This window comes from Suricata suricatta, chromosome 15 (assembly GCF_006229205.1).
Source record: "Suricata suricatta isolate VVHF042 chromosome 15, meerkat_22Aug2017_6uvM2_HiC, whole genome shotgun sequence".
In the NCBI taxonomy this organism is placed as follows: domain Eukaryota; kingdom Metazoa; phylum Chordata; class Mammalia; order Carnivora; family Herpestidae; genus Suricata; species Suricata suricatta.
In genome coordinates, this window is record NC_043714.1 from 68,375,683 (window position 1) to 68,403,494 (window position 27,812).

At 43.6% G+C, this 27,812-nt stretch overlaps 1 protein-coding gene and 1 long non-coding RNA gene across 4 annotated transcripts in view; one reads left to right on the forward strand and one right to left on the reverse strand.

Annotated features, from left to right (window-relative positions):
• Positions 1 to 27,812, reverse strand: part of ADCY8 (adenylate cyclase 8) — a 218,688-nt gene that overhangs the window by 65,668 nt on the left and 125,208 nt on the right. For 2 of the 3 annotated variants that reach the window (XM_029923739.1, XM_029923738.1), the window contains exon 8: positions 14,512 to 14,709. The exons of the other annotated variant lie outside the window; for it this stretch is intronic. In XM_029923739.1, coding sequence (XP_029779599.1) covers positions 14,512 to 14,709 — 198 coding nt within the window. The remainder of the gene's footprint in view (positions 1 to 14,511; positions 14,710 to 27,812) is intronic. 3 annotated transcript variants of the gene reach the window in all.
• LOC115279195 lies at positions 14,003 to 17,230 on the forward strand. The gene is made up of 3 exons (XR_003903281.1): positions 14,003 to 14,599; positions 15,776 to 16,035; positions 17,037 to 17,230. It is a non-coding gene; the product is annotated as an uncharacterized LOC115279195 (long non-coding RNA).

Consider the following 27,812-nt stretch of genomic DNA (forward strand, 5'->3'; position numbering starts at 1 on the left):
GAGAGAGAGGGAATCTGAAGCAGGCTCCAGGCTCTGAGCTGTCAGCACAGAGCCCGATGTAGGGCTTGAATGAATGAACTGTGAGATCATGACCTGAGCTGAAGTTGAATACCTAACCGACTGAGCCACCCAGGTGCCCTAGACAGATGGATTTTAAACCAGCTTGGTTATACAGATCTGATAAGGAGATTTTGACAATAACACGAATAATTTTTAGTGTACCTAATCCATCTCCTCTCTTTCTGCATCTTCATCACCCCATCAGCACAGCATCTTGGCATTGTAACAGATGGATGGTGGCCTTCAGGAAGCCTTCCTATGATGGCCCTGATGTCTACTCAAATGCCTACTAATTACCATCAATAGATCTTTTCTGCTTTGCTGGAGCAAGTGGGTTTCTATCCTCTGAGCTGGGGCGGGCCATTCTAGGGTTCCAAATACCCTCAACTTGGGAACTCCCAGTGCCTGGGAACTCACTCCTTTGCCAAGGGTTCCTTTCCACTTTGGGTCCATTTTTCCTATGAAAAGGTCTTTCCTGTAGACCCCAAGCTTGAGTCTCTGCCTCCTTTGGTTTCCTGAATGCTCCTGATTTAAAAATGCCCCATCGTCCTCCTTTGTCCTGCCTGAAGTGCACATGGCTTTAGGCTTTTCCTTTTCTTTAGATGGCAGGCTGGGAAGACTTCCTCTGTATCCAGATCTTTCACTCAGTCAGTGCCTTCCTGTGAGTGAAGCCAGCTTCTCTGAACCTCACTTTTCTCATCTGTCAGATGGGGGGTTAATACAATTCATAGGTTCTCAATGCTATTATTTTATCTGTGCTAAATTAATAATAAATCCCCTTATTTTCATGTTTGAACTCCAGTTCCAGCAGCATCACAAGAAAGAGCCTTATGATATTTGGGAAGCTGATGCCCATCAAATATAAAATATTGGGTTTTAGAATGGAGCACATTGTTAGTTTGGAAACACAAAAGGAGAACAGAACTATGACAAGACAATTCCTAATTGGCTCAGGATGAGGCGGTACTGACGTTGGGGAGTGATTCATTTCACTTCCTCTGGACTTGAGAAGGTCTGAACACGCTGGATCCCAGCTATATTAAGTGACAAGTATGCTCCCTCCTGCCACAACCAGAGACTGCCCACCTTGCATCCGTTCTGTCCTCACTTGGCCCTGCTAATCCTTTTAAGTCTTAGTCATGAGCGAAATGGACCAATCTAGAGCTAGGTTATCTGGAGTTGAACCCCAGCTCCCACACCTACTAGCTATGGAATCCCGGACAAGTTTACTAAGCTTTGTGCATCACAGTTTGCTCATCAAGAAAATAAGAATAGTAATAGTGTTGCTGGGAGAATGAAATAGTTAATATGTGCAAAGTGCCTAAGGCAGATGCTTAGGGCTCATGACAGCCTCATGCAAGTATTTCCTATAATCAACTGATTATACTTATTTTATTGCTATGCCTGTTACCTTTTTGGAGTCTGTTTTTCAAACTCACTGTTGCCTTCAGAATGCTGTCCTCTGTTCCTCTCTACACAATTGTACCTTGTACTCAGTAAGCTCCCCTGAAGTGTGACTGATTGATTGGTCTGTTATGTTAGAAAGAGAATTGTAATCTCAGGTTTTTTTTTGGTCTTAGTTAAAAATTCTGCCCTTATTCCTTCCCCTTCCTCCTAAAAGATGTTCTATCAGTGGGTGGAATTCTCCACGTCCCAAGGGACCTTTAGGAAAGGAGTCCTTGGAAATGACCACTGGGCCTTTATAACTCACCGAGCCCTTGATCTGTAAGAGAATGTATATATACATTCAGATGAGAAACTTGAGAATCAGATATAGAGAAAGGGTTCGTCAAGGTCAACTGGGGGGGGGTTGGTGGCAAAGTTCAGGCAATAGCCACATTTCTTGGCTCTCAAAGGAATGTTTGCTCCATTAGACCAGTGTCTGCAAGCAGAAAGTGCCTGAAGCCAGCACCTGAGCCAGCTATTGGAATTAATGTCAATTAAAAGGGCATGCCACTCGGAACAAATTACAAATGTTTTCTTTGAAGTCTTAGATTAGAACTTGGATTACTTTTTGGTTTTAATCTGTAAGACTCACAAAATCTTGCAACATATTTGACTAATAATAACTAATGCCTGGTGCAAGGTAGGCACCGTGCCATGAACTACTCAGACAATCTCTTTCAGGTATCACAACAGTGCTTTGGGGAAGATACTGTTTATCATCTCCCCATTTTGCAGATAGTGAAACTGAGGATTAGAATAATGGAGTAAGTCAACCAGGACTTCATAGATTTCAGTAGAGAATCCAGAACTTGACCCCAGAGTGCCACGTCTCATTGGCTGCCCTGTCTGCTGCTACCTTGATGTTTTGAAGTCAAGGTCATCTCCATAGGGTGAACTATAGGGTGTCTTGCTCTATTTCAGTGATGTGGTTCATGATACCAAGAAAGGGAATGTCATGAAAATTTGAGTCTCTGTAAAACATGGTTAGAATGAGAGTAAAGCATGATCTGGGCTAAGGATGGACCTTAGAGGAGCACCTGGGTGGCTTAGTCAGTTTCGGCTTAGGTCATGATCTCATTCATGGTCATGAATGAGATCTCTCTCTCTTTCTCTCTTCCCCTCTTGTGCACTCTCTCTCTCTCTTTCTCTCTCTCTCAAAACAATTAAACAAACAAAAGGATAGACCATAGAGACACCGTATTAATTAGTTTAATACACTGTCACTGCTGAATTTCCATGATTGATGAATGAATCCTCAGCACAAAGCACTATAAAGCTAAGGGCCCCTTTTTAAAGGCCTGTGTGGCTGAACCAACAGAAGAAACTAAAAGACACAGTGAACTTTGTTTAAGGGTAACAGTAAGAGGGACCATAATCTTCAAGTAATGAAAAAGTTGTTTTAAAAATAAAAGTTTCCTGCTTGTTTGATCAGGTTGAGGCATGGCACCACTTTCACGGAGGTGGGGCAGGACAAATGTGGTTCCATCGTGTTCACGTCAGGAAAGTTGGCCCTGCATTCTCCTGAAATGCATCTTCAGAAATGAAATTGGAGCCATGAGGATCTTGGGGTTCCTAGATCTGTCAAAGGAGAGCCTGGAACCCAAGTTTGATCACACAAGGAAAACCCCATTCTAGATTCTTCATCCACAAAGATGTGACAAGGGAAGCTACCTTTTAGAGGTGATGCACAGAGCTTTCCATATTGTTTTTGTGCCTGAACAGCCCTGGAAAACCTTCCTGTATGTGTGGGAAACTACCCCCTTTTCTTGGATTTTCCACTCAGACTATGAGTGAGGTAAAGGGTACTGACTAAACGCTTGCATCTCTATAGGACGTAAAGAATACTTCTAACTAAAGCTGTGATCTAGTTACTGTCCAAACTACAACCATACTGTCTTTTTATCCAGTTGGGTATGTGAGATTACACGATTTTGCAGGAGGAGCGGGTTGCATTTGTCACCTTGGTCCAATGCTTACTAATGTCAATTTCACTCAGTTAAACCTCTCAGAAATGAGCCATGAACTCCTGCCTGAAGATTTCCTGTGATGGGGGAAATCAACCCCTCACTTGACAACCCATTCCATCATTGGATAAATCAAATTGGAAAAAAGATCACTTTCTAGCACGTTTTTCATTAGCATAAATTACTATGTTTGCTAAATTAAAGAAGGATCTCAACTGGGATAATGTACTTGTTTTGCATGAGTGAATGGAAGAATTTAACTCCCATTGTTAAATTCATGCATTATGTAGTGTGACAATGGCTAGAGCACCCTTAATTGATCTTTTGGGTAAAAGACATAATTGCAATCAAAGAGGGAGGGGCTAATTTTCAATAATTTTATATTTTGAAATAGACAGTCTTCTCTATCTTGGTGTGTAGGGTCTAACCAAAGCATTATTGAAAGCAATTCTATGAGTGACAAGTGTGTCTGAGGGACGTTTCACTATCAGACTTCTTCCCAAGTAACCTGACCTTTGAACAAAGACAGATTTACTCATCTTTAATAAACTCACAAGGAATCAGGTTAACACATATCTAAACGGACAGCTTCAGAAGAAAGAGGCCTGGGGGGACACTACCCCAGGCATGACAGAAGACCCTTAATGATGACACAACGTCATCAGTGTATTAGGATAGTATGTCATGATCTTCCTTGGTAGGGAGGTTGACTGACATATGAGAATTCCAAGCAGGACTTTACAAAGCTTCCATCTCAAAACTTCCAGCTCACCTTCTCTCAAATGTTACATCTTTGGGAGGAAAGACTCATTCTTTCCTGACTGGCCCAGTTCCCCAAGTCATGATAAGCTCTAGGGAACGGTAACTACTCCTGTGTCCCTTGCCTAGAAGCCCCCGGTTATAGGTGCTGATGATGTCTACATATGAAGAGCTAAGATTGCTCTAAGAACTTGGCTAATGTCCTTTGAGCTGAAATTATCATAATTCTACCATTCTACCCTGCCCTTCTGGATGGAAATGGTACTTCTGACTCTGAAGATACTGGCTTTGTGGGACTAAAGCTAGCTAATTGGTCTGATGAAAAGATACAAGTGAAATGACACTGGATGTTATTTGACTGCCTAGAAGGCATTAGAAATAGAAGTAATTTTTCAGGATAATATCATGAATATAAAGGGATCTCACAGAGCTACTATTTGAATAAGGGATGGATTTTCTTCCTAAGCCTCCTTGAAATCTTTGAAACCTGTTCTTCCCACTTGAAGGAGGTGGCCTAAATATTTTTACTATTCTGGGCCTTACACAAGTAGTAAAAACTCAAGACGAACCTGATACTGCAACAGACTATTTTAAAAAATGATTTAAAAGTAAGGTCATGAAAATGATCAGAAAAATAAGTGGCAACACCTGAGACCATGTGGTTCATGCTCCTACCTCTCTGATCTACAGGGCACTGAGAAGGGCACTTGTAGGGATGGGCACTGGGTGTTGTCCGGAAGTGATGAATCATGGGCATCTACCCCCCAAATCAAGAGCGCACTGTATACACTCTATGTTAGGCAGTTTGACAATAAATCATATTACAAAATAAGAAATGGAGTGGTCCAACAAATTCTGAATATCTCTGAGAAAAAAAATGCATTTCTTCACAACTTAATTCCAGAGTCCAACAGCCTAATCTATTAGAAAATTCCTTCATTTGCCTAGCCTTTGCTTTGACACAATTCCTCCTTAATGATGTCATTCCACTTGTAACTTCAACAGGAGTGGATGCAAAGTAGGAAAAAAAAAAGTGTCCAAGTTTGTGAGGCATTTTATGGAACTCTTTCAAGCCCCCACTTAGCTTTGATCTCTGAATAAAAGATAAAACAGAGAGAACTTCTGAACATAGATAAGAACCAACTGTACTCAACCAAAGGCTTCTCTGAAGGTTCTCTTGTGTGACAAGTTTTTGTTTTTATGTCGCTGCTGACAGAAAAAAAAAAGTAGCATCAAATGAATGTTTTGAAGGTACGCAGCACAAAATTTGGTTCATTGCAAGTACTCTCTATGACAGGTATGATTACTACTGAAAAAGTGGCAAAATCTGATCGCCGACTTGCATGTGAACAATGAAGCTCACCCCCAGCTTTGTCTAACACGACTTTGGTTTCTGAGGTGGCTCTTCACTGCTTTGCCTGCTCTCCCAAACTATCTGCTCACCCAGGTCATTCCTTGACCACTCACACCACCCAGCCTTCTGTTTGGATACGCAGTTCAGGGGCAATTCGAGGGCTTAACATTCCTACACCCACTGCCCTGAGATGGAGCTGTCTTACGTGCCTGCTTATTTGCTTATTTCATTTTCACATGTGCATGGGAAGTGGGAATGATGGGGCTGCCTTGGTTTCATCTGGGTGCTTCCAGAAACATGTGGTGGATTGTGTGTGTGTGTACATATATGTATGTGTACATATCTGTGCATGGGTGTGTGTGCATGCCTGTCTGTGCATGTGTGTACATGTATGCATATATATATACACACACACACACACATATATATATATATATATATATATATATATATAGTGTGCATGTGTACATGCCTTGCATGGGTGCATGTATGTATATTCATGAGTACCTGTCTGTGCTGTGCATGTATGCATATGTGTACATATGCACACATACATGTCTATGTGTGTGTGCCTGTGTTTATGCATGTGCATGTCTGTGCATGAATGTGTACATGTATGAATGCGTACATATCTATGTGTGTGCATGGGTATGTGTACATGTCTGTGCATGTGCATGGGTCTGTGTACATGTATGCATGTGTACGTGTCTGTGCTGTGCATATATGCATGTCTATGTGTGTATTTGTGTGTGCATGCGTGTGCACATGTCTGTGCATGGGCATGCACATGTATGAACATGCACATATCTGTGCACATACATGGGTTGTGTACATATACATGCATACATGTAGGTGCAGGTGCATGGGTGTGAGCATGTACATGTATGCATGTGTACGTATCTGCTCATGTGCATGGGTGTATATGTACATATATGTGTGCGTCTGTGTATGTTGCATGGGTGTATATGTAGGGAAGGTAAAGAGAGAATGGGATAAATGTTCATGGTTTAAATTTGATTTGTTTCCCTTCAAGGTATTTGCCGCATGCATCGCTATATAATCCCTCCCATGCACCCCCCACCCCATCCTCAACACTCCCAAACTATATGGAAAGCAGGCACCTTGAAAGCAGTAAGATCTTGTGAAATGTGGTAGAAAAAGTCCGAGGTTTAGAAAAAGCTATATTTGAGTCCCTGTTCTGCTGTCTTCTGTATGTATGAGCCCTGAGAAAGTTATCCCCAAATCCCTGAGCCTCCCTCATCCATCACAATTAAAACCAATCCCTGCATGAAAGCACTGCGGGAAAAGTCAAGTGAGGTAACAAATGTAAAATGCCTATGGTCAGGCCTGCAAGTCAGTGATCTGCAAATGCCAGCTTCCTTACAGCACTGCTGCCTCCAGACACTTAACAAGTACTGCCTGCATTTCATCTGCACAGCTAACTTGTGAGGAGGTCATCACCATGCCCACTTCTAGGATGGGAAGTTCACTGACTTACCCAAGATCATGAGCTGGAGTGACAGTTGGAAGGGAGTGGAAGCCACCTCTTTCTGCCTCGGTCTGTGTCTAAAGCAGGCAGTACACTGCAACTGCTCTGAGCTGAGCCTGAGACTTCCCAGGGGCCACAAGCATGGACAGAAGGACAGTCCTTGCAAGGGCGCAAAGAGGCCCATGTATGAAATATACAATCCCTCGCTGGCTTGGTCTCGTGGGAAGAAAGGCATGGCCTTTGGGACACCAAATGCTCTTAAAGAAAGCTGATTTTTCTAATCTTACTTGGAAGATGGTGGTAATAGAGAACTTGGAATAATCGAATCATTTAGAGAAAAGAGTCCTGGGGGCATCTGGGGGGCTCAGTCCATTGAGTGTCCGACTTCAGCTCAGGTCATGATCTTGCAGTTCATGAGTTCGAGCCCTGCACTGGGCTCGTTGCTGACAGCTCAGAGCCTGGAGCCTGCTTCACATTCTATGTCTTTCTCTCTCTCTTCCCCTCACCCAATTGTGCTCTCTCTCTCTCTTTCTCAATAAACATTAAAAAAAAGTAACCTGAATGACCCATACATAGTTAAATACATCCCAGGGGCAAGGTGGCCATGCGTGTGCTCCAGTGAGGGAGAGGCAGTGCTGGGAAGGGCTTCCTCAAAGGGCTGTCTGTGTGCACTTGGTTTGTGTGCACGTTTACGTACTTACATGACTATGTGTTTCTGAAGGCTGTGTCCCTGGTGTACAAGACACAGTAAGATGGTTACCTCCCACCGTTTTTAGTGTAGCGGTTTCTTGAAGGAAGTTCTGAAGTGTGAGATTTATTTTAAGTGAGGGTTTAGCCTCATCCTGATTTGAACTGGCATAGGATTCATCACAAAGTAAGGGAAAGGAATAACTACTGCATTTATCCAAACATCTATTATATAAGTATTATGTCATCTTACATTCACAACAACCCGATGAGGGGCAAATATTATGATCACCATCATCTTAGTGAGAGCATGTTGTTCTGTGTCACCCAGTCAGTAACCAGTAGGAACTGGGCTCAAGCATGTCTGTCCAGTAATCGAGTGTGTTCTGTCTCTGTCGTTTAACAAAGACCAGACATTTGTGAGATAAATGAGGTTTACGAATGTCCACCTGAGAGGTGGAAAGCTCTCAACTCAACTTGCCAGCATCCACTAATGGCCAGGAAATTCATCAATCCTCCTTTACACCTACTTCTATTCCCAAAGTGGGATTTGAACCACGGTCTGTCTAACTCCAGAGTCTGAGCTCCTAGGAACACTGTGAGCTGCACAGACACTTCCCTCTAGGCCTGCCTGAGGCTATACTGGCACCCACTGTAGATCTAGACCTTCTGATACGCCCTGATCTCTGAGGGTGTGAGATAAGGGACAACCCCAAGTCCTAATGTACAGCCAAGGACAGAGAAGGGTGGTCCCAACTTGGGACAAAGGAATTCTGGAAATGTGTTTCCCTAAATGTAGATCCTCCTAAAAATTCAGAATCTTGGGGACAGAAATAATGAGTGGGTACTTGTATTTTCAAAAGATCCGCAGATGTTCTTTCAAGTAGAAAAATATCAGCCTAGGACAAAGAGACTTTTTTTATCACTTAAAATTTTTGCAATCACATAAGGAGGTATTTTCTCAAAGAAGAAGGTTTTGGAATTTAACAAAACGATGCCAGCATTGAAAAAAAGAAGGAAATTTAGTCATCATTGATATGGTTTGATTTTAATATGTATGCTCCCAAAACGCCCACATCAAAAGCTTAAATTCCCATAAACAAATTTTGAACTATATATTAAACATAGCCTAGTCTTCATTTGAGATGAGAAGTTGACTCATTTTGAGATGGTGATACTGTTTTTGAACATTAAGCTTAATAAAGTCGGGGCACCTGGGTGGCTCAGTCGGTTAAGCCTCCGACTTCGGCTCAGGTCAGATCTCACATTCGTGGGTTCGAGCTGGGTTGACAGCTCAGAGCCTGGAGCCTGCTTCCGGTTCTGTGTCTCCTTCTCTCTGCCCCTCCCCCTCTCATGCTCTGTCTCTCTCTGTATCAAAAATAAATAAAACATTAACAAAATTAAAAAAAAAGCTTAATAAAGTCACCTCAGGTAAGTGTCCCTGTCTACTGAGCTCCTCAGGCACTAACAATATTGGGCCAATTTATTTGGCCTGGAAACATCCACACATAATTGTAATTAATTGCCTTCCCCGTCCTAAGCCTCATAAATAATAAATAAATAAAGAGACTTGTCCTAGAAGAGAAATGAGGACCAGAGGCTGATAAATATCACCTTCTTATAAATGTTCTGGGGTTAAGTTTTTCACTCAAGAATACTCACAAATCAAGAAGAGCAAGGTGAGCACAGTGAAAGATGACAATTAAGGCAAATGTGCCAAGCACAAAAGGAGAAATGGACAAACACATAAAAACACATACAGAGAGAATTGCAACCTCAAGAGTGGTTAAAAAACAAAAGTGACAGGGGGATGCCATTTCTTATTGAAGTGACAGTTTAAAAGTATAGACACAATTTTGAGAGTGATTTCGGAACATACATCAAGTATTTTTAAATGTGGATTCAGTTTAAAAGTATAGACACAATTTTGAGAGTGATTTTGGAACATACATCAAATATTTTTAAATGTGGATTCCCCTATAGCCATTTTTAGGATTTTATCCTAAAAAACGAATTAAGTATGGGTGTATGATTTAACCAAGGCAGCGGTCATTGTGATGCAGTTTATAATTTATCATGGTGAAAAATAAAAGAAAAGTCAAATACTGTGAAAACATGCAATGAAGTACTATGCAGTTACAAAAATTGGTACAAAAATTTGTAACTGCATATTTGATAATATGGGAAAAAGTTCAAGCAAAGAACGCTTAACACCATGTCACCCATCATTATTTACAAAACACTCCCATTTAAAAATAAAATACTGTGTGGATAAGTGCAAAGGATCACCATCATGACAGCGTGGCATGGCATGTCCAGATCTTTATAGGGGTTATCCTGGATTGGAAGATCACAAGAGATGTAATTCTCTTCTTTATTGTCTTCTATGCTTGGCATAAACTTTTATTAGTGAAAAAACATTCATTTTTTAAAAAATAAGAATAAAGGTCATATATACAAAAAGAAAAATCCAATATGATGAGCAATATTGGACAAACATATCATGTTTCTCCATCCCTTTACTGTAATTCTTGTTTTTGTTTGCCCCTGAGATCTGTCAGCTGTCTCAGGAAATAGTTTGAAGCCAACGAAGGGCAGAGGATTTTTCTGTAAAATTTGGGAAAATCTTTGATGTCTGGTCTCTGCCCCTCAGTCCCACCCAGAAGTCTGCTCAGAACGTCTTCATGGGAATTCTGGGAACTAGAGATGCTAAGAATCATTGATCCTAACCTGGCTGAAGCCCAAGCCCTGGGTCACATTTCTTGTCATTCGTAATGGTAAGTTTGGAGAGTGAAGAGAGGTGCTGCTAATAATCACACTGAGAAAATAAATGCCTGAGGCAAACCAGGACATATGGTCACCGTGGTCAGATCAATTCATTGCATTGATCGCTGAAAGGCACCAGGGGCTGTCCTCCAACTCTTTCTTCACAGATGAGGAAACTGAGGACCAGAGAGAAGGAAAAATATGTTGCCCAATCTTGGCGAAGCCACACTGAGTCATAAGCATGCTTTTCTGAAGCTTAACACAAAAGATTCCTCGGGGTGTGTGTGTGTGTGTGTGTGTGTGTGTGTGTGTGTGTGTGTGTGTACCACCATGAAATGACATGGTAAGAAGTGAGCAGAACTTCACTTCCAAAGCTTCGCTGCCAAAAGTTAGATCAACACTGACTCATGTCTTTTGAGTCTTACAGTTCTAAAAAATATTTCAAGACCAGCTACAGGAGTCAACACAGTCTTGCCTAAGTTTCTCCTTGGTCTGCCTCTTTGTTCATTCAGCAAGCGTTTATGCAACATCGTGAGGTGTATAAAACTCCCGGTTCACATAACACTGTTAGTGGATGTGTCAATTTTTATACGCGAGTGAGACCAGGAGATGTGTGAGTGACAGTTCAAGGGAGCTCTTATGTTCTCTAGGTCACTATAAAGGTGGAGAGGGAAATGCGTTCCCTTGTTTGCACTTATTGTTCAAACAGAATGCAGCCTTTTCTTCCCCACAGAAGTTCCAATAGTAAAACCATTGTTTCCATTTCCTGTTTTCCTTTGGACAACATGCCTTTATGGTTCAAACTTGCTCCTAAGAAGCAAGGTAGGGCAGCGGGAGGAAAGAAGTCAAATACCATATATATTTCAATAACTTTCAGATGCGCTATTTTTTTTCTCCACCTTTTATCATCAATCTCTGGAACCAGAATGTAACTTATTCTCAGTGAAATCTTAAAGCCCTGAGTTATTCCAGGAAGGTGTTTGACTGCTTCTGCTGATCAGCAGGGGGCAATATCAACCCAGGACTTCTTTACATTCAATTCTCTGCCTGAGGGTTTCTTAAAGACCACATGCAGTGTGTGAAATCAGGTGGCAAAGCTGCGTGATTTCATTTTGGAGTTTCACTTCTGGGACACCCCCTTTTTGGCTTCGCCAATATCAGGAGATGAACCTGTGGGTTTCCTTACTTTCCTTATTTGCTGGGTGGGATTTTTTTTGGTCCATCCTTACCTCGAGGGTCAGCCCAGCTTATGGAGAGGAGTTCCTTTTAGACTCCTCATACTGGGTGGGACGTCTAGGTGGCTCAGTCAGCTAAGTGTCTGACTTTGGCTCAGGTCATTATCTCTCAGTCTGTGGGTTCGAGCCCCACATTGGGTTCTGTGCTGGCAGCTCAGAACCCAGAGCCTGTTTCAGATTCTGTGTTTCCCTCTCTCTATCTCTCTCTCTGCCCCTCCCCCACTTGTGCTCTTTCTGTCTCAAAAATAAATAACAACAACAAAAAAAAAGACACCTAGACTCTTCTTACTGGGTGAGTTTTCCTTCTTGGTGCTGCATAGAAAATGGGGCATCTCATAGTTGATGGTACCCTTGGAGTCAATAAAATGTGGCAGCCAGATTGTGAGATCTGGGACCTCTACTTGACCTCTAGGGGGCTCCGTATTCTCTTTTGTAAGCAGGACAGTAATATTTCTCTGAGGACGCAATAAACTGATATGCATAAACACCAGGCACATAGTAGAGGCACATTGATGCTGTCTCCAGTTTTGGACTCTAATGGACTTGAAGGCTCTGTGTTAATTTTGCTAAGGCTTTAGGACTCTTTCCTACTTACTCTCTCTCCCAAACCCCTGCTCCCTGCCTCCCACTCTACTGCAAAGTTTAAAGAAGAGAAAATGAAGTTAGCTTGGCATTCCTGTCTTTATATGAGGGCCTGGGAGAGAACAAGCTCTTGGACTCCCAGGACAGACAGGGTGGTGCATAGACCAGGCATCATCTGGGGGCTCCCAGAGGGCTCAGATTGAAGTCCCTCTACTGACAGGTGGAGTTTGGGCAGGCCACCTAATCATTTCTCCGTGTCTCCATTTCATCAGGCATAAAATGAGTCTCATTATAGCATTTAACGGCACTTTGTCATTGTCGGTGCATTTGTTTCAAAAGCTTAGAATAGTGCCTGGTATTTGGTAAAGACTCAACGATTCCTACTTGTTATATATCCTCTGCTCGACGGTAATGCAGCTTCTAGAGAGTCTCAGAGCAAGAGTCAAAGAAGAGTGTCTCTATGACAGAAGGGGAGTGAACCTTTTCTGATGTGCCCCACTGTCCTCACGAGGGGAGGAGCAAACCATGCAACTCAGAGCCTGCGCTGGAAGGAAGGTGCAAGGCTGGACAGTCAGTGGGCAAATCCCCACATGTCCCGTCAGGATACTACCCTTTGCTTCTCTAGAAGAACTTCTCCTACACCCAGAAGTCAACCTCAGACACACTGTGCCCTACCCACCCCCCAGGTCCATTCCTGCTCCAACACCGGGTCCCCGCAGATGAGATACAGACACTACTGAATAAAACGCATTACAAATGATCTACAGTCTACAGGGGTCAGGTCATTAGTGACACAAGTACATCTTTAACAAGAACGAACAAAAGGGTTTTGTAATAGCTCTGGACATAGGTATTTTATCCAGGCTAATTGAGAAGATTCTTTGCTTGACTACCTCATTTTGCCTTGTCCTTCAAAATAGCAACTGAGAAAGAAAATGCATTTAATTTGGACCTTAAGCCCTTAATTATCTTACAAATAGAAAAAGTCGACCTGTTATCTGGAGAGGGGAGGTGTTGAGGGAGGCAAAATGGGTCTTCTCTATTTGTTTTGTTAGCACACAGATACGGTGCATTTCAAATTATGAACTAGAAGTGAAGATATTAATTTTGGAGTTTGCAGCCTTTTAGGTGGTTATCAAGGAAACTCAATGGGAATGGGACATGTGCACAGAGGTGTGAATTCTCCAAATCGAAGAAAGCAGAACGTCCCAGGGAGCTGAGTAAAGGAACAAAAAATTGCTCACTGGAGCTTTGCAGAATATCGGATGAAACTCCTGAAATTTGCTTGCAAAGTGCCTGCTGTTTTTTGCCTGAGGTTCCCGCGGAGGCCATGCACCTCCTGTGCTCCGTCAAGAAAGGTCTGTCAGCTTCCATCAGCAGAGAGGAGCAGCCCAGTTAAACAGGGGCAGTGTCTGCCTCCTCACCCCCCTTTACAGTTTAGGGCCAGGGCAGGAGAGAGGCATGGGTAAACGTCTTCTTCGATATGGTGATGGCTGCCATGTCTGAACACTTAACTTGATCAAGGCATCACCTGGAGCCTCTCATAATGGCCTATTATGAGGAAGGCATGTCCATTATGCTTCCCACACATCAAGCTACTCAGGCTCAGAAGGCCACATGGCACAGAAGTGACAGTGGTGGAATCTGAACCCCACGCTGAATCTACTGCCCGTCTTCTTTCCACTAGGCCTACACCAGGGGTGCTCTGAGCCAGCAGACAACTGGGAACACGGGAGATGAGGTGTCTACAGTCTAAGAAAGGTGGTCTTTATCACTAATCTTTGTGTCAAGTCATTGGGTGCCCCGCACCTTATGTGACAGAAAGCTACAACTGACACGAATTCTGAAAGCAAAAGCCAGTGGGTGCTAATGTCGATTATGGGCTAAAAATCTCACAGTGGAGGGGATTCCTTTGTTCGTTTCATTATCCTCCCCTTAAAGAACAAAGCTGAGGCCGTCTTTATCTATCCAGCCTCTCTGTTCCTGGCCTTCAGTCTACTCATGACTTGCAAGAGAAAAAAAAAAAAAGACAGCACCAAACCAGACTAAACAAACAAACAGTGAATACACCAACCGACACCGCAGCCCCGGGGCTCTCTCTCTGGTCCCGTGAACATTTATGACAATTTACTTTGGAAAACAAGAGCCACTGTGGAGACCCAGCTCTACCTTGTGCTCCAGGCTGGAGTCTTTAAACATCAGTGAGAATGGCTTGATATGCTCTCTTCGCAATTTATCGCCACTCCGCAAGTCGATGGTATGTTCTATTCTCTTGTTAATTTCCTCAGGCCCAGACTGGACATGCAAAGCTTGTGCAAGATGGTTTGGAAGTAGATTTATTGAATTTCTTGTTAGGGCAGCCAGAGTCTAGGGGGAAAGCACATGCAAACACAATAAACCTGCTAGTCCCCATTGGATTAAAAAGAAATGCAATGTTTTTAGAACAGGTTGCATTGCAAACGGTAACAGCGTTCCATGCACGTGTATTCAGTGAAACCTACAGAAGTTGATCAGTTAGCATTTGCTTCAGAGAAACACAACCCAGAAAAATATCACATCAAAAAGGACACTTGCCTTTCCTCTAGGTCGGTGCACTGCATTCCTTTGGTTCAGGTAGTTAAAGAGGTGTTGGCTTGAAGCTGTTAATCAAGCCTTTGCTTAACCAGGCCCATCCCTGGTATGAGAGAAAGAGCACCGACGGGAATCACGGAAAGTGAGAGAGCTGAAAAGCCCACAGAAATGCTCATCTCCCACCAAGCAGAGTCCACACTTTCATGCGGTCTTTCCTTTAATGGTGGTGGAGAGACTGGGAGACCCAAGGCTTGCATTTTTGTTTCTATGTTTGATTTTGGCATTCCTCGTGGACAGAGACCTGAACATGCCAGGATTGACTCCTTTCACTTGATGAATCAGGTTGTTAGATTTTTACACTTCACAGATATGTTTTTCCCCCACCCACAGTCCATGATATATCTGTATTTTCATACAGATATATAAGATTAATTCCCTTTAGGCAAAAAATGCAAGCAGCTGGAGCCTTTCACCATTTCCTAGGGTTAAACAGCATGAGCTGGGGAAAGGCACGACCATCCTGGTTGGTCACCCGGTGTGGCTACAAGGACGCAGGCACAGCATTGGTGTCCACAGACCCACCAGGTGCGGCAGGGAGGCCTCTGTCTCCTGGTGTTTCAGCTGCAGGCGACAAGACCCACTGGCTGGATGGAGCCAAATGCGATGCCTGCTTGTAGCTCCAATTTAAGACCATGACTTTGACAAAGAAGTGGGAGTTCGAGGTGAGGGGATGCCCAACTTTTCCTCCAGGGGACTCCCCTCCCCCACCCCTGGGAGAAGTACAGGATGTGGTGCTGTCTGTAGAGTGAGGAAGTAAAAACTCCACGCCTCTGTAGACACTGCATCTGCTTTTCTCTGCCAGCCTCTCAACTTGGCCCACGGGCTAGACCAGGATCAGATGACGGAGCCATCAGATGGCAGCCTGCGGGAACCCGAACCCTTCATGTGTCCCTGAGCCTCAGAGACCTGAGCTCAAGAGCCATCACCTCATCTACAGCTGGGTCAGACCCTTTGACTCTTGAGCCAGAGTCAGGAGCTTTGAGCTTCTGGAGAACTTCTAGCCCGTTCCATACGGAATCTTCCTATGGTACTTTTGGACTCTTCATTTTAACCTTCATGGAGGTATTCAATGTAATCTAAATTCAAGGTCTCCAAAGAATTCCATAGTAGGGCTTCATCATAGGTAGAATGTACCAAAGCCCTTTCTCCAGCCCCAGGCTAAAGGGTGGAGATGCATGTGCCAACATAAGAAAGTAAAGTAGATGTTCCCAGGGCACTGAAGCAGTTAATTTCAGCTCTTAATACCAAGGAGGCTACCGCAGAGAAAAAGATAGATGTAAGGGGGAGGTATGGCAGGATGAGAGGGGAGGAGGAGGGCTGGAGTGGAGAGAAGGAAGCAGGGACCAATGTTCCAGAAAATTGGACAGCAGGATCCATGCATCGCCAGAGGGCTTGAGCCTCTGAGATTGAATTCTGTTGCAATAGCATCTCAGAAGGCAAAGGAGACGGCCACACTATGTGCCCCCCCCCCTTGGTTTCATGGGCACAAATTCTTTCCACACAGTTTGGAAAATGACAGAATTCAGTTCTCTCTCTTGGAGAGGAGGGGGGGATGATGCTCAAACTGACCCTGTCTGGGCATACACTTTCACCCTTTGGCTTAGAGATGCCAAGATGCTCTCCCCGGCAAGTGCTTGCAGCTGGGACCTAACAGCTGAACGTGCAAGTGGCTAAATATCCACTCAATATCACAGTTAGGTATTTGTTTCTCTCCCTGCCATTTTTTAAATTTTCTCACAGTTTTCCTTCTTTGAATTAAATTGATTCTACCTACTCTACCAGTCCCTTATGCCTTCACTGGCTCTTGAACCTCTGGATTTCACTGAGAAGGGGAGTTTCAAAAAATATTTTTGGGACTGATTTCTATAAATAACAGTGGCAGCTACAATGGCCATGAGGACAGCTGATGTGACCACCACTTTAGAAAATAAAGAAATAAAGGACGTTTTCCCAATAAGAATGATGCACTCTCTAAACAAAGGGAGTCCTTTGTATCAAATGCATTTACTTTAATGAGTAACTCTATGCTTTGCCCTTATTTTTCTTACATTGATGGGAACCAGTGAAAATGTTGGGAGTGATCGACTCTGGTCTGTAAGCAGACCTTCAAAAAACCAGCAGTGCCTGTTTCTTCCTGGCTGCCTGCACTACCAGCCCCTTCTGTAAGGCAGAGACCAGTGAAATCATCTTTCAGAGCTTTCCTAACTCCCCTCCCCCATTTCTATTGGCTGTGTGGCTCATTCAAATAAAAGAGAAATCTGGAAGCACCTCTCTCTCTTTTTTTTTTTTTTTCCCTCATTGCTACCAGGTTATAGCTCAGAGCTAGAAAGGAGCCCTTGCATCAATGTGTCATTGACAAAGTATTGAGAATTCTTTTCTTGTCTTTTCTTGTTCAGCCAATTCTTTTTATTCTTTGTAATTAGAGCTCTTGGATTTTGTTGCGGGAGTCAATGGTCAGTGGGTCCTTTACTAATCATTCACTTTGTCAATTACATATGACCATGATACCTGCTGTTGGACCGAAATCCCTCTGCACCCACCTCACACTGTCAGGTTGTATGTGCTCAGGGGAAGACCAGCATCAACTCAAGAAGTCAAGCAAATTGGAATTAAGGAGAGAAACTGTCTGCTTTCACTTACCCCCCACCTTCCATCACTGCAAAACACACAGGGCTTTGGGGGCAACTATGGTTTGAGGTTAGCTGGATACCCTTCCTCCTCCATTAGGGATGACCGCTAAGATCCGACCCAGACTTCACTTTCAGTGGGCTAAGGCTGCCAGCAGCAGAAATCCATATGCTGCTACCCTCACAGGGTTCAGTTGTAAGGAGGACTGGGGAAATGGTAACAGGTCTCATTGGAGATTTAGAGTCATAATGGAATCTATCGTTTTAAATAGAATATGGCTTTCTCTTTTTTTGAGATGGGCGGGAACAATGGGAGCCAGACTCAGATCAAGTTAAAAACTAGAATGAGTTTTCAAATAGGACTCCAATGTAAAGGGACCTCTAAAATGTCGAGATTGTTCTTTTATGTAAATAACTTAAGCACTTGGTTAGGAACAGAAAGAACAAATGGATGAAATGAGAGGAAATGGGAAATGCCCTGAGAATATTAGAATTATATATATGGTAATATATATAATTATATATATAATTATATGTATATAATAAATATATAGAATTATATATATGCACAGACACAAATTGAGTACATATATCTGAATATATGTTTCAGTGTATAACTGAAATACATATTATGTTTATGTACAATAACAAGTATATATATTTACTTATTGACCTGAGCTGGTGTTTCTAGATATTTGGGGCTCAGACCAGAGCAGCAGTGTTGGGAAATACCAAAGGTTGCTGTGGAGCTGGCTTCTCATGTCTGAGTCTCTTCACAAAAAGGTACTGCAGTCCTGGGATTTTTTTCTCACCGAGAGCCACACCCTCCTGAAGCCTTTCAACTACTTCCTTACTCATAGACTCATAGGCACTTAGGACAGACAGGTCAAAGCTCAGATGAGACCCAGAGTCCCTTCTAAACCCACTTAAAGAACGTAGGGTCTATCTGAGAATCTGGGAGCTCTGGTGAAAATCAGTATCAGAGGGAATCCTTTTGTAAATTGCGTTTGAATGGGGGTGTGGCAAGTCATAAATCCCCTTAAACTCGTCATCTGGTTTCCCCCATGACTTTTCTTTGGGAAGCATCTTTATCTACATACACGGTGAAAAACCCATTCTTCCTATAGTCCTGTCACTTCATGGATGACCATGAACTTCGGTATTCCTTAATCAGGTTGAGTCAGCAAAGAAATTCTTCCCAAGAAGAGCTCAGGCTAATGGTGCACTCTCCAGAAACATCCGATTTGGTTGAATCAGAAATGCTTTAGCGCTTACGGCTCATCTATTGTGATCACAGAACACCGGTAGACACTGACATCAGGGGGACTAGCCCGCAGTGCAGGAATCTGGGGAGGTCGTCACAAGCTCCTCTGGTTAACTCCTTCTTGAGAAAGTTGTTCCAAAGAACATAAGAATGAAGAGATGCTTCTTTACAAAATGGTTCTGTGGACCCATCAGGTTAGGAAATATGGACCTATTATTGTTCATTGCCAGTGTCCATGAGAGAAGAAACTCTCTCTTCTCTCAACTCCTTTGTCCCAAGTGCTCCTATCAGTGTCTGGTGCTAAGCAGCCACTCAGCACCTGCTTGCTGAATGAATAATTCTTACATTCTCCTGTTGGGGACTCATGGTACACATTACTGAAATAAAGGTACTGATAAGTTCTACAGAAATGAGATTTTTAAAACACTCAATTTTCCAAACTTGGGACAAGATGCTTTTCACTCAAATCACCTCTACAGGTTCTATGAAATACCATCTGGGAAACATTGGTCTAAAGTTCTTCTCTGCTTTTGTTCATAACTTCTACCCATGGACCTGCCTCTGACCTCTGAGTAAGGTCCTATTAACCTCCTTCCATGTGGCCACCTTCTAATGGATAGCATCAGACCCGCTGTAAATGACCTCTGAGCATCTGACCTTGTGCTGGAGCCTAGATACCTGCCACAATATGACCTACTGAACGATTACCCAGCCCATTATACTTTATGCATTTGAACTTGGAGCATCTAAGCTGTGTGTCCTGCCACTACTTTAAAAGCCACGCCGGCACAGCCTTCTCTAGGAAACTTCTGTGGGCCTGCACTTATCCTCAGCACAGCAGTTACTGTGAGGTATTGTAGTTGCCTAGTTGTGTGTCTGTCTGTTCCTCTAGGCTCTGATCCCCTTGAGGGTTAGGCACCATGTTTTAACCATGACTCAGCCCCAAACATCTGACACATTTGGGAGGTTCTTAATACTTATGTGTGGAGTGCATGTGTGCGTGAGTGAATGAATGAATGGATAAAATGCTGAGAGACGATACAGAATACTAAGAAGGGTGTTGTTTCCAAATTCTTGCTACCAAAAGTCCTGTTACTTTATTTTTTCCTCTCCCCAGTGGACTCTGATTTGGAAGGATTCTGTTTACCAAACTGTCTTTATAGAATAAAAAGTCATTTGCTTTTCTACCATTCAATCAGCAGGAGATAAAAGGCATCACCACACAAGTGAATATAATTCCAGCCAAGAGCAAGAGCCTTGAAAGGCAGCCCAATGATGCTTGTCAAGGTTTTGGAATCCAGAGGATGGCCCCTGCCTTTACTATCTCCCAGCAGTGGCTACTAAGGCACCAGAGGTCACAAATGAGAAAGACCAACGGCTGGAGTAACGTCAGCTTAAACGTTTGCCACTAGACAGCCTTAAGTGAAGGCTGAGGTCATCACTGAAAGGACTTCCTCTTGCAGCCCCGCCGGGGGATGGACAAGGCAGCTTTGAGATTTCGCTGCAGGTGGTTGTGAATGGGACCTACCAGCTGGGCCAGCTCATTGCCGATCTGGGGAAGACCCAGAGAAAATGCCAAGTCCAGCAGGTTTGGGGCCAAAGCCTCTTGTGCTGAGATGCTTTATCTTTCCCCAAGACCCTACTTTCTCCAGGCTCAGGCTGGAGGCTGGGTGCAGAGGCAGGTAGGCCCTCTGGTGTCCTCAGCTAACTCCTACTTTGCCCCTCCACAGTCTCGATGGCAGCATTGCCCTGTGCCCACCCTGCAGGCCTTCGTGACTCTCTTCCAAATTTGCCACCTGCGTGGTCTGGGTCATGGAAAAGACAGAGGTTTTCCTCTTTCGGTTCCTACTGTGCTTCCTGCATCCTACAACTAGACAAAAGTGAGAAGAAACTGCTGGAAACCTTAAGCTTGAACAAGAGCACCCACAAAAGCTCTTTTTTCTTCTGTTTATTAAACCCCCAATCTAACCCCCAGAAGAGAAAGCGCCTACCTTTAAAAAAAAAGAGAGAAGCATTTTGTTGTTTTTGTGGTGGTGGTTCTTTTTAAGAAAGCTCACTTCTCAGGAAAGATCTGAGGTGATCTAGCCTATGATGATTTGCATTCAGAGCCTCAGGGGTAATGTTTGCTGTGTCTGAAAGAGAGACACAATCTCCCCCTGACCCCAGATCCAGGGATGAGGGAGTAGAGATCTTCTTAGATGTGGTACATAGTGTTTTCTTGGTGAGAAGGCTTGAGGTGGCATCTGAGTAAACATGGAGTTGGGGGACCCTTGAGAAAATATCTTTATGGGACTTCCCAGAACCTAGTGGCTAACACTTCTTCCTTCTTGTAGGAATGGGAGCCCAAGGAAGCTGGACCATTATCCATAAGCGAGGTACACCCGTCAAGTTTTGCCACAACTTTTCCCATCCTTAGTGACAGGAAAGGAAGAATCAAATTCAGATTATACTCCTGATTATCTTACTTAGGGACACCACTTACTTCTCTTTTACATGTTGTATAGTTATGGCATCACACTCTATTTTCTGAACACAGCCAAAGAATGGTCAATGAGATCTTATTGTGGGAGGGGTCCTTGCAGTATTGCCATGGGAAGAGGTTTAAGTAATTTTCTTAAGCTCATAGCTTACTGCTCCAAGAAATGAAATAACAAGGGGCACAACACTGTTTGCTGAAAAAATAGTCCAGATATTTCCAGACGGACTGTGCAGGATTCCAGCCACTGTCTGTAACCTGGTTGCCAAACCCCAATCAGGAGCACACGATGTGCATTTGGGGCCTGGGCCACACGGACAGTCATTGGTTCCCAGCTTTAGGAAGGACTGAAAGTTTGAAAATACTGTCTGGATGTTACAGTTGAAAGGGAACAAAAGTTGTGTGGGATTCTTTCATTGGACTTTGTCACTCTGTGTCCCGAAATTTCCATCTGTTTATAATTAAGAGACTAAGAAAATGACATGAGAGGTACCCCTAGCTCTGGTATATCCCACAATACGTGTTTTCTAGAGTTTGCTACTTATCTGAAGCCCACAGCCTTGCTCTTGACTTTTCAGCTGATATTGGTAAGTCGGATCATGAAGATGGTTTCTTCACTTGAGGGTTTAGATCCCAGACTTGCTGAGCTCTCTTCCCAACGTGCTGTGCCTGACATTTAACACTTTGCTCCTTGTCTCAGTTCATCCTACGGGAAGCCAACCAACAAATCCAGGTGACAGGGCAGAGTGCTCAGGACCCGGGGACTCAGAGGGAATTGCCAGCATCCCAGATTTTGCCCCCAAGCTCTGGTTCAAGACCGCAGAGCCAGGTTAACCGAGGACAAGCAGTGTCTGACACAGAGAAGCTGTCTGCCTCTGTTTGGCTCTATTAAACTAATTCAGAATTTTTACTCGGATATTATCTGAGTTTCTCAGAAAGATGCTAATCTCAGTTTGGGAATGTAATTGTACTTGAGTTATTTATATAGGTGGGCCATTTTTAATCAAAAAGAGTTGTCAAATTTCTGCAGAATTGGCCGAAACAGAACTTGGCACGTCCAATGAGATGTGGCCACTTGGAAGCTACATGATTGGAGGCAAGCTGCCAACTGAAGTGTTAGCGTTTAGAATACCCATCCAGAGTAATGTGTGGAATACACACACAATCCCAGCGATGACCTCACCTCAGGGTTAGACTGGGATGAGTGACAGGGCGAGGTGAGCCCAGGGAGGGAGGCCGGATTCTTGTTCAGGACACGACTCATGAGTTGGGGAGAGAGACTCTGAGACATTAATGGTTTGGATCAAAGTACTTGTAGTCCTGTGATGACGGGACCAAAATGTCATCCCAGCTGTGGCTGGACATGTAACCAACTACCCACTGACCAAATGAACTTCTGGGTTAGCAATATAGATAGTTTCAGCTCAGGAAATGAATCAACAGACCTAAGTTACTCAGTTTCATGTGTGTGTGAAAATCAAAGATGTAGGGTTTTCAGAACTATCAATTACTATGGGGAAAATGAAAGTGGCGGGGGTGGGGGGACAGTCTGAGACCATTTATTTTTTCAGATTCTTACTCTATAATTTGTTAATTAAATGTAGCTATTTATGATTAATTTGGTTCCAATTGAGCTGGACACTACGGACTTTCGAGAACCCAGCCTCTCTTACCTTTAGCTAGTTATGGCAGCACAGAACCCAGAAAAGAACCTACTTAGGTCATGTTATGTCTTTGAGACTTTCTGTCTTCTACTTCCTCTTAACTTTTCTACCACACACTCTTCTGCTGGAACTGTCTCACTAATTTAGCTTTTTTGGGCTGTTATTATCCCTAGTGTTTGTTTTTGAGCTCATCATGTGAAGATACGGAGCCCTGATGGGTGCTATCACATATGACATATGTCAAGCCTTTACCATGTCATGGTGGGGGATGCTTTGGGGGCTTAAAGGTGGTAAAGAAAAAAAAAGTCATAGAGTAGGAAAGACACAACCAAGCCTGTAGGCTCCTAATATGGATTTCACAATAGTAGTTTGGAGACATTGAGATGTGGGAAGACCTTTCAGAAAGTTCCATCAATGCCCAAGAAAGTATGGGGGGGGGGCGTGGTGCCTGGGTGGCTCAGTCAGTTGAGCATCTGACTTCAGCTCAGGTCATGATCTCACAGTTCATGAGTTCAAGCCCCTCACTGGACTCTTTGCTGACAGTCTGGAGCCTGCTTTGGCTTCTGTGTCTCTCTCTCTCTCTGCCCCTTCCCTGCTTGTGCTCTGTCTCTCTCTCAAAAATAAATAAGAATTTTTAAAAAATTAAGAAAAAGAAAGTATCAGGGTAATTCCGTTTTGACCCTAAGGGAAGTGAAAATAAGTACATATGGGGTGCCTGGGTGGCTCAGTCAGTTGAGCATCCAATTTCGGCTCAGGTCATGATTTCATGGTTCATGGATTTGAGCTCTGTGTTGAGCTCTGTGCTGACAGCTAGCTTAAAGCCTGAAGCTTGTCTTTGGATTCTGTCTCCCTTTCTCTTTAACCCTCCTCTGTTCATGCTATCTCTCTCTATCTCTCAAAAATACATAAAAAACATAAAATTAAAAAAAATAAGTACATGCATAAATAGTTAAGATGAGGCACTTGAGGCCAAAGAAATGTCCAGTGTCTTCTCTGGGCTGGAATTGAATCCTCTTAGAGTGGTCACAAGTGGTAACACTCGTTTCCTGGGCAGAGTGGCAGTAATGGTGGCTTATGCCACATATGCCAGACCATTTTAAAAAGCGGGACTACACACTCATTCGCACCAAGTACAGTTTTGTGTGGAAAGAAAAATCTTGCACTGGGTCAAAATAATTGTTAAGTATCCTTGGTGTCAAAATGATGAGAAAAATCTTGATGTAGCTCAATGAAGATATTTTACAAGGAAAAATCTTAACCCAGTCATTGACCAATTTAGCACCGAGATTTATAAAACTTAAATCCCAGTTCAAGGATATAAAGCAGTTAGGGGAAAAAATTCTAGATTTTTGCTTTTTCTCTTCCTACTTAAAATATCATGCATTAAATATCTCATATTTAAAATACTACACAGGGGTGCCCGGATGGAACAGTCAGTTAAGCATCTGATTTTTTTATTTTGGCTCATGATCTTACAGTTGTGGGATCGAGCCTCACGTGGGGCTCCATGCTCAGCATGGAACCTGTTTCAGATTCTCTTTTTCCCTTTCCTTCTGTCCTTCCCCCACCAAATAAAATAAAATAATAAAATAATAAAACAAAACAAAACAATAAAATGCTATGCATTCATTGGTTCTGGTTCCTCAGGCCACAGTTTTGTGATTCCCCAAGTGAGTCAATCCCTGGTGAAATAGGCATCCAGCCAGTTTGTTTACAAACGTTTCAGCCAGTTATTGACCAGTGGGGAAGCCCAGGATATGTGTTGTATACTTGCCAATGAATGCACATTTCCAGGCTTCCAATTCCACATGAGCCACATGCTCACCTCTACCTTTCTGTCTCCTACCTAGCCCTGGAAGTTCATAGAAAAGAAGCATGATTAGTCAAAGTTAATGGATCAAATTGCCCACTTAATCCACTCAGTGCTCCCTGAAGGCTTTAAATTCACTTGCCTGTCTGAAGAGAGTGAAAAACCAGATCCCTCTTAATGGATCTCCTGGGCTGAACTCAGCGGTTCTTCCGAGTCAGGGCTAAGGGCTGCCTGGGAAGTTGTGTTGTCGGAAAAAAGCCATTTACCGGAAGAGTGCAGATGCACTGTGGGTAAATGGACAAAGCCCTCCGTGTTCTCTGCCCAAAAGCCGGCAGTTGTCCCATCCAGTGAACATCAAAACTTAATCTGATGTCAAAATGGTTAAAAGTAAATTACAGATGGAGAAAAATTCACCGGTGCTTTCCTGCATACACGATCCCGTCCAGATGATTAGATTTTCGGCACTTACCACAGAAGCAGTAAGGTCTGAGAATACACTTTCTTCTTTCTCCTTAAAAACCAAGACCCAAGATTTCAGGCACGTTTAGGATTAGGAATTTCAGGTCAGGGTTTTCTGGGGGGAAAGAGAAGCAGGTACTCCTTCTGAGTAGTAGAAACCCAGGCTGAGAGAGTGGCCCTGACGTCCCTCTCCTCCGGGGGTCTTGATCCCTCATCCTTGGCCTCATCTGCTGGTCTGTGGGTCTCAGTTTCTGAGTCACTACCTTGGGAAGATCTTCCCCAATTACTCTGGTTCACCGTCTGTCCTTTACTAACGCTGTCTTGCTGTGACACCAAGTTCACACTGAGCTGCTGACCTGGTGGTAACCCCAGGGACCAGGACTTCTTTGATAGCTTGGATCTCCTTCCTCATCTCCCCTAGCCCCCAGCACAGCACCTGGCAAAAGACCTTTATTCAATGAACAGCTGAGTAATGAATGACTGAATGAGCGACCAAATGAACATCTTGAATGGGGGGACTGACATGTTCAAGTGGGTGATAGAAGTAAAATGAGCTTGAATTTAGAGAGTTCTTGTGGGCACTGGTACACAAAGAAAAGGCACCAGCCACATTGTCCCTGCCCTGGAAGGGCAGAAACCAAAGGAAAGATATCAAACCCCAGGGATCAATATTACTCAACAGAACACAATGATCATGTTGAAAGCAGGACCCAGAAAGAAGGCAAAGGGTGATGATGTTTGTAATGATGTTTGGGTGTTTATTTCATGCAATCAAAACTCAACTGTGAGAACAGACTTTACTTTACTTTTTAGGTAAGATTTTTACCTCAAGTACCTTTTATTTACTTATTTACTTATTTATTTATTGCTTTCACTTGTTGCTGAATTTGATATTGATGTTTTAAGACAGTTCACTAGATAGTAATTATGCTAAACTACCAACCTATACTAGGATAACTGTACATGGTGGGTGTCCCCATTGCTTCTTGGTGAATTCTTGTTTCCTGGGCTTTGGAGGGGACAGAATCTAAAGTGTAGATAATTCACCAGGACAGCCATGGATTCCTGGCATGCATCTGGGGCTGAGAAACTAGGGCCAATGTCAGTGCTGAAAAAAAGTGAAGGGACCTTCCAGGCAGATCCACCCTTGTGCAAGTGAGGACACTGGGGCTTGGAGGTGAGAAGTGGCTGCCTCAGGCCTGGAGATATGAAGTGGAACAGTCAGGGCTCAAACTGGGTTCTCTGGAATTTCCCTCCAGACCCTTCCCACCATCATTTGGACAAATTTTGGGTTTTGCAGAGATCTGCTCCAAGATCACAAGACTGACCATCAGTTCAGCATGAGGAGCCTATGACCCTCAGGTCAGTGTGAGGGTTTTGATCAGCAGGGCGATCTCAGGAGAATTATTTCTCTTCTCCCTATGGGCACAAAGAACAGGATCTATGGAAAGCTCCAGCTGGGATTGATGAAGACGTAACAACCTAAATGTAATTTTTTGTCCTGCTTCAAGCCCAGCCAGCTCTCCTCCTTCCTTCACATTTCCTTGTCTCCTGGGATCAACATTCTCCAATGCAAGCGAGACTACATCAAATGTTCGGTTGTCATTTTATCACTAGGCAGACATGACACACTGCCCAGCTTAGCCTTTGACAAGCAGTGATCACATCCAGATGCTCAGGTGACGAGACACTGCCTAGTGTCAGGACAAACTGGGGGAATATCTGGTCATTCTCTGTAGCTCTCGCAGAAAATGTCTAAGTATCTGCAGGGACCCATCTTTAGAAGGTGAACACACACACACACACACACACACACACACACACACACACACACCCCATTTGGAGACTCACTGACTGACCTGACAACAATGTAGAAGGTAGAAACCCAGTACAGACCTTCTAGCTACAAAGGGGAGGCAGTGTGGCTGGATGGAAACCCTGTGGCTTTTGGAGTTAGACATAACTGGGTTCTAATTCCAGCTCTGTTATTCACTGGCTCCATGACCTTTAAGGGAATTAATCAATCTCTGTGAATCACAATCTCCTCATCTGTCCAACAGGCACATCGCACTTAACCTGTAAGGTTGATATGGACATTAAATGGAAAGAACATGAATAATGATCACAGCGTGGTACCTGGTCCCAGACCCTCTACTTCACGAGCGTTAGCGATGCTGTGGGTATTTAGCTGTACCTCTGGCAATGGAGCACATCCGCATTGTTTTGTTGAGGGAATACAGAAATTCCACCGCTGTTTTCAACCTTCACAGTGCCCGCGTTAATTCCATGATAACAGGAATGACCCATGTTAGTCTATGGTGTAGAAGCCACGAATCTCAACAACGAAGTAGCGCATGTGTACTTTTCTCTGGGGGATTCTTTTAAAAAGCTTGGAGGAGCAACAGAAAAAAATCTCTGACTGTGATGCCATGGCGGATGTGAAAGGGATGGATAGGACAATGCTGAGGATGTCACAATCGATGAGGGCCAGACCCCAGGCTCTGAGAGGGGATCTGCCTGTAGCTGCACCTGGCTTGGC